Source organism: Cheilinus undulatus, linkage group 12, assembly GCF_018320785.1.
Source record: "Cheilinus undulatus linkage group 12, ASM1832078v1, whole genome shotgun sequence".
NCBI classification, from domain to species: domain Eukaryota; kingdom Metazoa; phylum Chordata; class Actinopteri; order Labriformes; family Labridae; genus Cheilinus; species Cheilinus undulatus.
In genome coordinates, this window is record NC_054876.1 from 15,878,789 (window position 1) to 15,891,641 (window position 12,853).

Below are 12,853 nucleotides of genomic sequence, written 5' to 3' on the forward strand. Positions count from 1 at the left end.
GCTTCTGACAAAGCCAGTGAATGGTTTCTCCTCAGTACTGATGAGATCAAGCTTGTTGGATCAGAGACATTCGTGCGAGCATCAAGGCTAACAGTCAGTCCATTATGGAGCTTAAAAGTGTGTCAAGCTATTATTTGCTTCTTCTGATGTAGAAGTTATTTATTTGTGCCACCTTTAAATCACTTTTCCCACCAATTTTCTTCGAGTATCATATGCCACTTTAACTCAATTTTGTGCAATTTATCTGCCAATTTTGCTGTTACATCAATTTTTGCCACATTTGAACCCCTTGTAGTCACTTCGTTCCACCCATTTTTGCCACTTCTACATTATTTTGTCAATTTTAACCCATTCTTGCTGCCTTTAAACCCCACCCCCCATTTCTGCCATCTTCTGCGTATTGTAGCCTGTTCTAATATATATATATATATATATATATATATATATATATATATATATATATATATATATATATATGTAATTATATATTGTTGCTTCTGTTAACCCCTTTTTGCCACTTTAAACATATATTTGCCACTTTTAACCCATTTATGCTACTTTTCAAATACAGTTTCACCGCCTTTCTATTTTTGCCATTCTTACATTTTCAAGAAGGTTTTATACCAGGTATGCCAACCTAGGGTCAACATTTAACCATAAACTGTCAACCCCATTTTCACCAGCAATGAATTATAGGGGAAAAAAACCCTTAGCACTGATAACAAATGATTTTGAGATTGAACAAAAGTCAAAATGATAAATTTAAAGGCTCAAAATCTGACAGAAAATTTGAAACGTATTAGCTCAAAAGGTCAAAACATGGCATTTAAAGTCAAAATCATGTTTTGAAAAGGCAAATATATTAGAAAGTTGAAAACATGAATTTTAAAGGTTGAAATATGAGATTAATTCCAAAATCATCAGTTTAAATCATTATAGCGTGTAAAAATAAAGTTACATTTTGAGTTTTAAAGGTCAATATGTTACTTAAAATTTAAAGTTGGGGATGAAAAAGGTTACATTATGAGATTTAAGACAAAGTAAGGAGCTGAAAAGGTCAAAACATGAGAAAAACATCAAAATTGTGAGTTTAAAAGGTCAAAATATTACTTAAAAATGTAAAATTGAGGATATAAAAGGTCAAAATATGAAGTAAAAAAAGTCAAAACCATAACTCCTTCATAACTCTGAGATGCAGAATTAAGAATATGAAATGAAAACAAATATTTATTTTCCCACATTCCTGACTTTTTATCTAATTATTTTAACTTTTTACATATTTTCATTTTTTATGACTTAACAAGGATATTTTAAATCATCAAGTTTAAGTTTACATTTTTAAACTGGAGGAAATCTGCAGACCTCCAGCCAGGTGGCCAGTTATAATGAAAATATGATATGATCTGGTGGGCCAGGTATAACTGTACCAAGGGCCGGATTTGGCCCCAGGGCCTTGGGTTTGACCCCCTTGCTATATACTATGATACAAATGAATACAGAAACTTTTTGCTTTGACAGCTTAAATTTATAATGGATCGTGGTTTTGCTGACCTCCATTGGCCCCCCCATTTGGCTGGGCCTCAGAAAGCTCTTCCCTCTATCCCCCTTTATGGGTGGCCTTTATGTATAATGTTAGCATTAAGTAAAATACTACTGATGTTGGAAAATTATTTTCAGTTTGACAAGAGGATGTAATGTTAAATTCCTCGCAAGCATTATAAATGTTTTAGCAAACAATTAATCAGATAAAGTACAACGTCTGTTTTTTATTTTTACTATTATTATCAACCACATGTCTAAGGTGCCTATATTGTTGCTATTAACTGATTGTAAATGTTCTCTATTACTTTTACTAGTACTGCTGCTTCCACAAGTATTACATTTGTATTTCTACAACTTTTTAAAATAATCTATCTTCCATATCCAATATAAATCTCTTGTTTTATAAAAAGCTTATTTGAGACGCTGTGATTTTGTGACAGTATTGGTGCCCCTGTGGACAGAACATTTCTTGTCCTTGCTGATGTTATCCTGTACGTGTGAGTAAGGCTTTCTAAAGAAGAATCTTCTTCTGTTTCCTTTACAGTTGAACACCTCTTCTACATGAATCTTTGCAAAAATGAAATCAAAGGCTTTTTTGGCAGTGTACTGTTACTGCTTCAGCTGACATTGACCCGGCAGCAGAGGTGGCAGGTAATAAGAATTACTGTACAGAAACAGGCAGTTTCCTCTCTGATGGTCTTGTTTGCTTTAGTAGTTCATATAGAGACATCAGTATTAACACCAGTCTGTTTCATAACTAGCCAAAAACTCCTCACAGGAGCTTTAATCTTTTTTTTTTTATGTAACAAATGAATAGATAAACCAGAGCTCATGCTACATTGTTTATACCCTAAACAATTATGTAACACCCATTTGAAAATGGTAATGGATTTAAATGCTCCAAATTCAGCAAAAAGATGCTCTGTTGGGATGAATAACTAGATGTAGAGTTACTGAGATGCTGAGACCCAGAGATACCGCATCTGTGATTAGATCTAAAGGCATTCAGGGATACATGTACTACTGGCACTTCCAATTAAGTGATCCCAAATACAGCACTGCTTGCATATTTTCAGCCGCCTTTGCTAAATTTTGATTGCACGGTTATGTATGTTCTTAAGAAGCCTGATTGTTGGAGAAGCTGCTTGTGACTTAGACGTTACATAATGGTCTAAATGGGAAAAGATCATGGAATGCATAAAACTATTTGCAGCATGAAACTGTAAACAGTCTCTCACCAGTTTAAACCTATGAAGGTTTTGCTTTTTTCACAGCTTGATTTAGAATCAGGGTTTATTGCTTAGGTTTACACACACAAGATATTTGTCTTTGTGTTTTGATATTTTACATCAAAAATGCATGTTGAGTTAAAAAGACAGACTGAGAAGTTAAAACAATGCCAATGCCAAAATAACTATAATAATGTATAGTGAAGTTTTACAGTTTTTTGCTTGAAACTCCAGTTGCTAGGCAGATTCTGTCTAGAGAACACTTTTTTAAAACACTCACATTTAACCCTTAGAAATAAATAAAACTCTTTAAAACAAATCCCTCTTAATTACTGTATATTTTTACAGTAACTAGCACTTATACAAGACTTAATTTACAACTCTCCTACCCTTTATTTACTGTAAATTCTACCTTTTTTTTGTTAGACTGTAAAATATGAAAGCACTGTATACTTTGGGGCTGGGCAGGTTAACACTGTTGCCTCCCAGCAAGAAGGGTCCAATGCAGGTCAGGTCCTTTCTGTGTAGAGTTTGTGCATTCCTCAGGGTACTCTGGTTTCCTCTCGAAGTCATGCTCACCACTCTAACTGACGATTCTAAATTGCCTGTAGGTGGGAGCGTGCCTGGTTGTTGTCTCTATACACCAGTGGTGACCAGTCTAGGGTGTATCCCGCCGCTCACCCAATGACAGCTGGGATAGACTCCAGACCCCCAAAAATGGGATAAGCACTGTAGAAAATAGATGGATGGATGTATACTTTATTTGCTGTATATCTTCTTGATCTACCTTTGTTAAAGAAATTAGAAATTTTCCACATGCTTTTAGAGCTGATGATGGGATGCTGCTATAGCTCAGTTGGCAGATCAGGCACCCATATGAGGCCACAGTCCTCAATACACTTCCCCCACTTTTTCTCCATATTTCCCATCTGTCTTCAGTTGTACTATCCGATCAAGGCAAAATGCCCAATAAAAAATCTTAGCATTGATGGTGGTAAAATGACATAAGACAAACATTTAACGTATGACGGTCAAACAGATATGCCATTGATCTCTCAGCCCCTCCACCACTCCTTCCAGTTACTGCCATCAGGTAGATGATAGAAAGTCCCCCTGAACCAGACAACATCTACTAAAACGCCTTCATTTCCTCAGCAATAACCAATCCGAGCAATAAAAATTAGACACCATACACAGTTAATTTTGCAGTGTTAAAGTAACACTTAGAGAGTTAAATTTAAAACTGTACCTGAGTGTGTATTGTCCCAGCTGAAATTGGTGTAAATAAACTCATTCCCTAATTTTACAATTTTAGATTAAATTAACTCTGAAAAGGTTAAAATTTAACACTCCCTTACACTGTACTATGTTATTAAAATCTAACACTACACGTTGATAAACCCGGAAGAGTGTTAAAATTACTCTTAGTAGTATTGATCATTTACTCTTTTAAGTCAAACCAACTCAACACAGAAAAATGGCAGTGTTATTTCAACGACCATAGTGTTAAATTTAACACTATTCATGGGTCTGATAGCGTTAATTCTAACACTCAGTGTTAGAGCTGGGTAATTAATCAAAAAATAATTGAAACCGACATTTAGAGCCTATAACCGACAAAAACCTGCCATGTCAATTATTTCAATTTTTTCCCTTGTAAAACAAACTACTAGCTGTGTAGTCACGTGATAGGCAGCCAGGTAGTTTCATTTCAGCGGTGTATTTTAAATTCAGTTGTCTCAATAAAGAACCATAAGTTGTTAATCTCTGCATGTTCCTCTCAGTTATTCGTTTTAAAATTATACAGATATTTATGGAACAATCAGAGTCGGAGGTTGGGGCTGAGATTATCGTTCATTGATCGTGATCAAGGTAAAAATCCCAATTAATCGTTATTTGGATTTTTGCTATGATTGGCCAGCCCTACTCAGTGTAAATTTCTAACAGTAAAGTGTGCTTCTAACATTACACTACTATACACTTCTCACAGGGGGTGTTAAATCAAAGTATCGGTAATCCATGTGTATCAGCGTATTGTTGGTGTCCCCTTAGTTCTACTTTTTACGCGAAATTATCAAAGGCAAACTTGAGTGTCTATTTAAGAATAAACAGGAAAATCACAGCAATTTCAAGAATGTGCTCAATCATGTCTAACACCTGACTATCTTTTTAAGTTTTCCACTCCATCTCAACAGGTGGGAAATGACTAGTTCAGGGTGATGACTTCACTCATGTACTGTACTGATGAAGAATATGGAGTATGCATCCTTTAGGAATACCTAAAGTCCCAGGCGAAAGTCCTAACTCAGTGGAAAACTTCACTCATGGTGCAAATGTATCAAATGAATCAAAAACAACAATCCATCTGAAACATGAACAGAGGAATTCCAACAGTGATCAACAACAAGCAACAGCTACACATACAAACACCCTACCCATGGGCATCATGGGAAAAGTCTGCCTACATATGCAGTCTAAAAATGGCAGAAGGAGGAGATAAGATCAATTGACCCTCTACAGAGTCAAATAACTAACGATGAACTCAGAATTGAGTTAAATTACTTTTTGGGTGTCCATCCATCCATCCATCCATTCACCCACTTTATTACTTTATTAGTCAACAAACCATAAGACCATAAATCATTACAATACTAAAAAAGTTTTCTTTATATGTTTTTTGTAAGAAGTGAAGAGATCTTACATGCTTTTCAAGATGAAGATGGGAAAATTACATGACACAAACATTCCACATAGAAAAACAGTGAAACAGCTTTTAGATTTATCTTTAACTCGATGTTGTTGTATTTTAACAAGGGGTAGCCCATTTTGATAAGCAAACTAATGGGTACAGTAAGAGTTGTTGTAAGACCACTAAATTTAATCTCTTTGCACCAAAACCTCCTTGAAATTTCTTAAGGAACAATGGGTGTTCTATTTAATGTGTTGTATTTAGGGCTGTCAAGATTAATCCAGTTAATCAGGATTAATCAAGGTCCATGATAAATGCACTGATATTTTTTTAATTTGGATTAACTGCTTGCTTAATTGTCCCTTTCAGTACGCTTTGGTTAAGGCATGATAGCCTCTCCCTGCTGCCACAGTGATGTAAAATAAGTCCACCATTGCCTCTTAATGTCTCGTTTCACATTTACAGACAACTGAGTGGACAAGTCAAAAGGCATCTGAACCTTTTTAATGTTCTCATTTTTCATTTCCAACCCATTACTGTAGTTAAGTTTATGTTAAAATCTTGGCTCTACCAATAAAAGAATGCCTGTATCTAAACAGGAAGTTGAATACCCCTAGACAGTGGGAAAATAAGAAAAGACAAAAGCAAAAGTTTAAAATGCAAAATTAAAGGACTTTCAAATGCAATTTAAAGTGTGCAATTAATTACAGTTAACTACAGAAATTCTATGATTAATTGCGATAAAAAAATGTTAATCTTCTGACAGCCCTAAGACACACATACGTTAATACATATACACACAATTGTATTTTTATACATATAAATACAATTGTATTTTTTGTGTATGTATATATATATATTTATTTTATTAAAAAAAAGAAGAAAAAATATTCTTTTGACTTATTTCTTTTTTCCTCTGTTACAAAGGAGAGTGGATAGTGCCTAAAATGAGGGAATAACATGAGGGAAAGAGCTGCAGCTTGGGCTTGAAGTCAGGCTTCCTGCTAGAGAATTAAAGTCTCCACCAACAGTAAGTTCCCAAGTTGTCTTTTTGGCTTATTAATGAACTTTTAATAAATAACATGTTTTAAAACATTACTTTTCAACATTAAGATGATGAAACTTCATATTAGACAAACATTTTTGACATTTTTTATTTAAATAAGGACATTTTTAAATTTATTTGTCCAGGAAAAGCTCATTGAGATCAAGGATCAAGAGTCTTACTGACAAGAGTGTCCTGGCCAAGACAAGCAGCAGCACATTTAAGAGTTACAGACATGAGATAGAAAATATGACAGTTACAAACACAAATCAACCAATCCTGAGTCACAGAGCTCAAAGGCATCAGTTTAAACATCTACAACCAGAATCAGCCTCACCCAACACCTTCAATCTACTTTAAAACATTTAAAAAGACCAGCTACCCAAGACATAGAGTCTCCTGTAGCAGGATCCAGGCTGCAGAAGCAGTGTACCTGAAGCTCTTTATGCTCATTCCAAACAGGAACATAGTGGGATAGAACTTTTAGGGGCGAATGTGAGCGTGCCTGGTTGTCTGTCTCTCTATGCCAGCCCTGTGATTGACTGGCGACCAGTCCGAGGTGTACAGCCCCCCACCCCGTGACCCCAAACGGGATAAGCGGTATAGAAAATGGATGGATGGATGATGATATGTTTGCCTCGAAGCCTACCTGAAAGCTCAGTAAGACTTTATTAGTTTCTGTGTTTTATAACAAATGTGCCCCCTGCAGAATTAACAACCAAACTGGTGAAAAACACATTAAAAAGCCTTACAAAAGGTAAATAGAATCAGTTAAACATATTAAATGTGAACTTAAGACCTTGTAGCATGTGACGCTGCTGTATGTTACCGGCCAATACAACTCTGTCCTCAAACCTGTCAAACCTCATTATGTGTAGAATCCCCCACCTCCTCCTCTTTAACGCCCCCACAGGCCAACTACTCCATACACTTGCCCCGAGCACTTACAAAACAAACACATAATTCTGTCTTTCTCTCGCTCTCTCTCTCTCTCTCTCTCTCCCTTGCTCTCTTTTTTTCTCTCTTGTCAGTGTGATCAATTTCTTTGACTTCCTCCTTTTGGAGTGGCTGCGCTGAATACCAGAGTACAGGATATGCTTCGCAGTGCCTCTCAGTTTCACAGCAGCAGCAGAGGCAGCAGAGGCAGAGGCAGCACTTACAGCACTTACAGCAGCAGCAGCCGCCGAGAAGACGACACACTCTGCAGTCAAGATGAGTGCTGGGGATGTGGTCTGCTACGGCTGGCTCATTAAATCCCCTCCGGAGAAGAAGCTAAAGAGATTTGTGAGTAGGAGTACACGCCGGACACTTGTTTATGTCCTCTGCCAAGCTAGTAGAAAAGCCGGGTTGTGCTGTTTGAGGCTTGTGTTTGTGTGTAGATGTGCGTGTGCTATGACGTGGAATGATGATTTAGAAAGATACCGTGGGTTGTGTGTGCTTCTGTCAAACTGAGCTGGTTTTGTCTGCTTTCTATCATCTTCCTCATTTCTGTGTTGACACCTTGCTTTAGTATTTGTCTTTTAGGGTACTTTATATCTCTAAGAACAAATCTTCTGTCATCATTTATGTATTTAAACTGCAGATGTACTCCAGAATTATGTATACATAGTTTCTTACATGAAGGACATACAGCCGTCAGTGTTTTGTGGCTGTTGGGATCATGTGATAAGCTGAGCTTGACTCTATGCTGTGGGTGTCTGTGTGCGTGTGTGTGCAAAATTGTGAAACATGGGAAGTAATGTCAGGGGCAGCCAGACACTTCAGACTGAAGTGACAAGCAGAAATAGTTCAGCGTTATGATGGCTGTTACATGCACTTCCTCTGTACCAGAAGAGGAGGAGGAGGAGGAGGTGGGGGGAAAGAGGAGGAGGAGTAGGAGGAGGAGGTGGAGGAGAACATGGGCCATTATTTGTCAACAGCAGTGAAAGGGTGGGTGGAGGCGTGTGTATGCTGTGATAGGGTGTTGGGCGGGAAACACAAACTTATTTTAGCACAATATGCAAATTTCTGATTCAAGTAAATACATGGGTAAGGACAGAAATATGATCAGGCTTATTATTCAAATGACAGGCATATAACAGTATGGAAATGTAGTTTATCTAGGTCAAACTTATCTCGGTTAGTCAGGTTATGAAAGACATGAAAATCAGCAGATGTTTATAATTCTGATGCTGCTTCTTAGCTTAACATTTAAAAGCAACCTTATATAACATTGATAATAAAGAAAAATCAGATTTTTACTTCAGCACCTAATTTAAAAAAACTGACTTTTTAAAAGGCATGTTCATTTATTTAATGTTTATTTAACGACTATTGTGCTCAAGTAAAAGTGTGGTTACTCTGGTTAAAATTGACTTAAGTAGAAGTAAAAGCACTGGTCTATAAATCTACTCAAGTACAAGTAAAAAGTATTGAATTTAAAGTTTACTCTAAATACTGTGTACTGAGCTGCTGAGGAGTTGTATACTGAAATATGGCAATAACAGCAAGAGAATAAATCTCCAACCAGGTTGATTAGGTAAAGTCACACCTCTATAAAAACGTTAGATACACAGAAAAACTGACAGTGTTAACTAATATATAGAGTTAAATCCAACACTTTAAAAGTGTCTATATTGGTCCACACTACATATTAAACTACACTTTTAAAGTGTAGTGTAGTTTTAAAGTAGTTTACAGTATGACAGAGTTACACTAACTCCTGAAAATCTGTAGCAAGGTGGGTCTCCTCTGGGAATAAGTCAACCTCATTGCAAGGAAATGCATACTAACGCACTACACATCCTTTAGGAGAACCTAAAATTACAGACGGGAGCTCTAACTCGGTGGATAACTTCACTCATGCTGCAAATGTGTCTAGAATCAAAAACTAAACCTGTCTGCAGTGACACAAATGGACAACATCACAGGCGCTCTGTCTCTCTTTCTTTCCATTATGAGTTCTTCAGTCTGTCTCCTGATTGGTCTTCGCAGCTCTTCGCTGCTCAGTTTGACAAACTATGAACAGCCTGCCATTGGCCGTTAGGGGATCGTCAAATAAAAAAATAACAAACAAAAAGAGTGAAACACACTAAGAGGAAAATATTGTTAATAGGGATGAAAGAGGAGAAAAAGCTTAACTACTGAAATGACCAGATGTTCAGGCAATGAGGTACAGCAGTTTGAGTCTTAACTTCTTGAGGCCCTGTGAACAAAGATAAGGACATTGTTACATTTTGACTTTCCTACAACACAATAATAGGTTCTGCCATTAGAATTTTGAGATCATTGTCCAGAATATCCATGCAATTTCAAGCAATTTGCTTGGGATGTCTGAAGAATTCAGTTTGAAAACCTCAGGAAATTTCTTGAAACATTTTTGGGAACATGTTTGGATGTTTCGGAGAGAGAAATTACATGGAAATTTGAGAAATTAATTGATATTTAATTTTTGAACATTTAGTCAAAGAATTTACTTTCAAATTTTCTTGAATTGTCATTGAAATTTTAAGTAATTCTGTAAAATTTTGGTACAATTACTTTGTTAATTATAGTGAATTTGATTCAAAATTAAGCTTGAAATTTTTTCTGTTTTTCAATGAAGTTTATGTGAATGTTTTATGTAAGTTTTTAGACTTCTTTTTTTTTTGTTTAGAAAGGTGTACTGAAACATTTGTGAAATATTTGAGGACATTTTAGGGTATTTTTAAGGGGTTTTGTTATTTTACAGAAATTTTTGTTAGAGTCTTAGACATTTTAGGGATTTTTTTATGTTTTGGGAATCTCCTGTTTAAAGGGAATTCACCAGGATCTCTAGAACTTTAAATGGAAATTTAGTTCATACCTAGCCTTAAGAAGTTCTTCTGGTCTATCATCACATAAAGGACTATAACGTGCATCTTTGAATGACTGATACCATTTCTTACTGACTTAAAGCCTCCCTCAACTGGCTGAAACACTCAAAGTGTTTAAAAAATAGAAAAATATTTTTTAAAATCTATATTTTTGTGTGTTGTAGAGAGATATTAGCCTGTTGTCCTCATATGCAGACATCACATTTGGTCAAAGCTACTTCCTGTTCAAAGACAAGGCTTGGTTTTGAAATAATCAGGCCCTTCTGATCGCAGATAAATGGGAGAAACTAAAAATGCAGCAGAAACAAAACCTCAGGTCAGTGGAGGTTATTAACAGGCTTCACGTTGATAAACCCCAAAGAGCAGATTCAGAAACTCAGAGGGGGAAATAAAACAAAACAGAAGGAACTTCAAATGTTCAGTTTTCTCTCAACATTTTATTTCCACTTTTGGAAAGGGATTAAAGTATGTTTAACTTTAACTGTCAGCATTAAAGCAGTAATTGGGATTTTATTAAGATCCTAATTCAATGTATCAAATATTTTGAAATGCATGAAGTGTGTTCTGTTTTGTTCTCATGGTGCACCACAGTCAAGTCAGAGTAGCGGGGCAGCAGTATCGGCCCCCTGCTCTCAAAGTGATGGAAAATAAGGACATTGCTTTTCCTTTGAATGTCTTCATTTACTTTGAGACAGCTCAGTACCTTCTGGTACTAAACATTTCGGTTTTTACTAACCAGGAGGTCCACGTTATTTTATTCTCAGTGCTGAAGGGCCACGTTTTTACAAATTGTCAGCTATTCTTAATTTAACTGCTGTGATTACTAATAATGTCATGAAAGAGCAAATATCTTGCTTACATGATCATATAATATTATCATTTATGTTTTTAAACCCAAGTACAAATAAAAACTGTTAATTCAACGAGATATGCAGAATTAAAATTAATTTATGAACATAATAGTCCCTGGTTATTATAATATATTCTACTTGTGCATTTATTTAAACTAGTTAATTTATTAATGCATGTCAAAAGGTTTAACAGCCAATCATATCTACTATTTTTGCAAAGAACCAAACATTTACAGTTATCAAATATAACGAGAGAAAAATTTCTTAGTGTATTGGTATTTGAAATTGATGTGGGAGCCACACTGTGGGAGGTGGAGTCAGTTTTTACTTTAATTTGTCATTTTGTACATGCACTCCTGCATTTTTCATTTAATATTCATTCATATTTGACTTTATTTGATTTCTCAATTAGCACACAATTAAGAGTCTATTAACTCAATTTGGACTTACAATGATATGAAACGCAAACTAAGTGAATTTTAAACTTAAGATTAGAAAAATGTGAATAACGGTGATTAGCTATAGAAATCCAGTGATTAATAGCATTTTTAAAAACTCATTGGAAGACAGCCTGGCAAAATAAAATATCTCTGCTGCATAGATATGTAAGAGGATGGACAGCACATGCCTCAAAGTGAAGTCAAAACATCTAGAGCTCCCCCTACTGACTGGTGTACTGATTACTGTATGATCTGTAAGCTAATGTATGTTTTGATTAGCAGAAGTGGGGTGATTTGTTCCCATGTTTTTTGAGGCAATCCCTTATCTAATGCCTGCCCAACAGCAGCTGTGCCATCATTGGTGCATCTCCTGGCTGATGGCAGTTTACTTTTATTAGTCGTATAACGGCATCTTTAGCTGCCCTGACAGTAACTTTACTATCATGTGATTTTATATTTCTACAGTGTGTTTGAGTTATTTATTTATTTCTTATTGGAGCTCTCTTTAAGTGATTTTCTGTACATTTTCAGAAAATTGTAACATCTAGACCAGGGGTGGGCAACTTGTGGCCCAGGGGCCACATGCGGCCCTTCACCCAACTCACTGTGGCCGCCAAGTTAATTTCAAATACTAACCAATTATAAATTTGAAGAAAAGATGACAAAATCTGCCATGAAAACATATAAGCAGAAACATTTCTCTAGTAGCCTTTCACTACTGGTATATGGTCAATTCTTTTGTCTAGTTTTTTGAATTGAATAAAACAAGTTTAAACTTGTTTTCTTTTTTTTTTTAATTCTCATGTTTTTATTTTGTTTTATTTTTATTTTATTTGTATTTATATTTTGTAATTATCCCCAATCTATTTTTAATATGACATGTTTCTGAATGCAGTTAACGCGATTGTTACTTGTTACTTTACTTGCGTATTTATTTCAGTATTTTATTTGAGTTTAGTGATGTATACAAAAAGTTTTACAGAAAAGCTTGCAGCCAATAAGCACTACTAAAAGGAAAAATGAAAAGAAATTGATAAATCAAAGAAAGAAAAAAAAGAAAGAAAAGAAATATAATAAATAAAATGGATAAAAATGTAAAAAATAAAATTAAAAAACAACTAAAGAAGTTAATACATTTCTCTTTTTCAAAGAAATCACAACTCAAAGCAGACTGAAATTGACTTGATCTTGTTTTTCACATTAAATTATCCTTTTTTTGTTTGC

General features: G+C 35.3%; 1 protein-coding gene across 1 annotated transcript in view; it reads left to right on the top strand.

Moving 5' to 3' along the window:
- The first annotated feature begins 2,086 nt into the window (after positions 1–2,086).
- Positions 2,087–12,853, top strand: part of gab3 (GRB2 associated binding protein 3) — a 30,359-nt gene continuing 19,592 nt past the window's right edge. Inside the window, exons 1-3 of the mRNA XM_041802189.1 lie at positions 2,087–2,193; positions 6,388–6,490; positions 7,537–7,789. Of these exons, the coding sequence (XP_041658123.1) occupies positions 7,718–7,789 (72 nt within the window). The 5' untranslated portion in view covers positions 2,087–2,193; positions 6,388–6,490; positions 7,537–7,717. The remainder of the gene's footprint in view (positions 2,194–6,387; positions 6,491–7,536; positions 7,790–12,853) is intronic.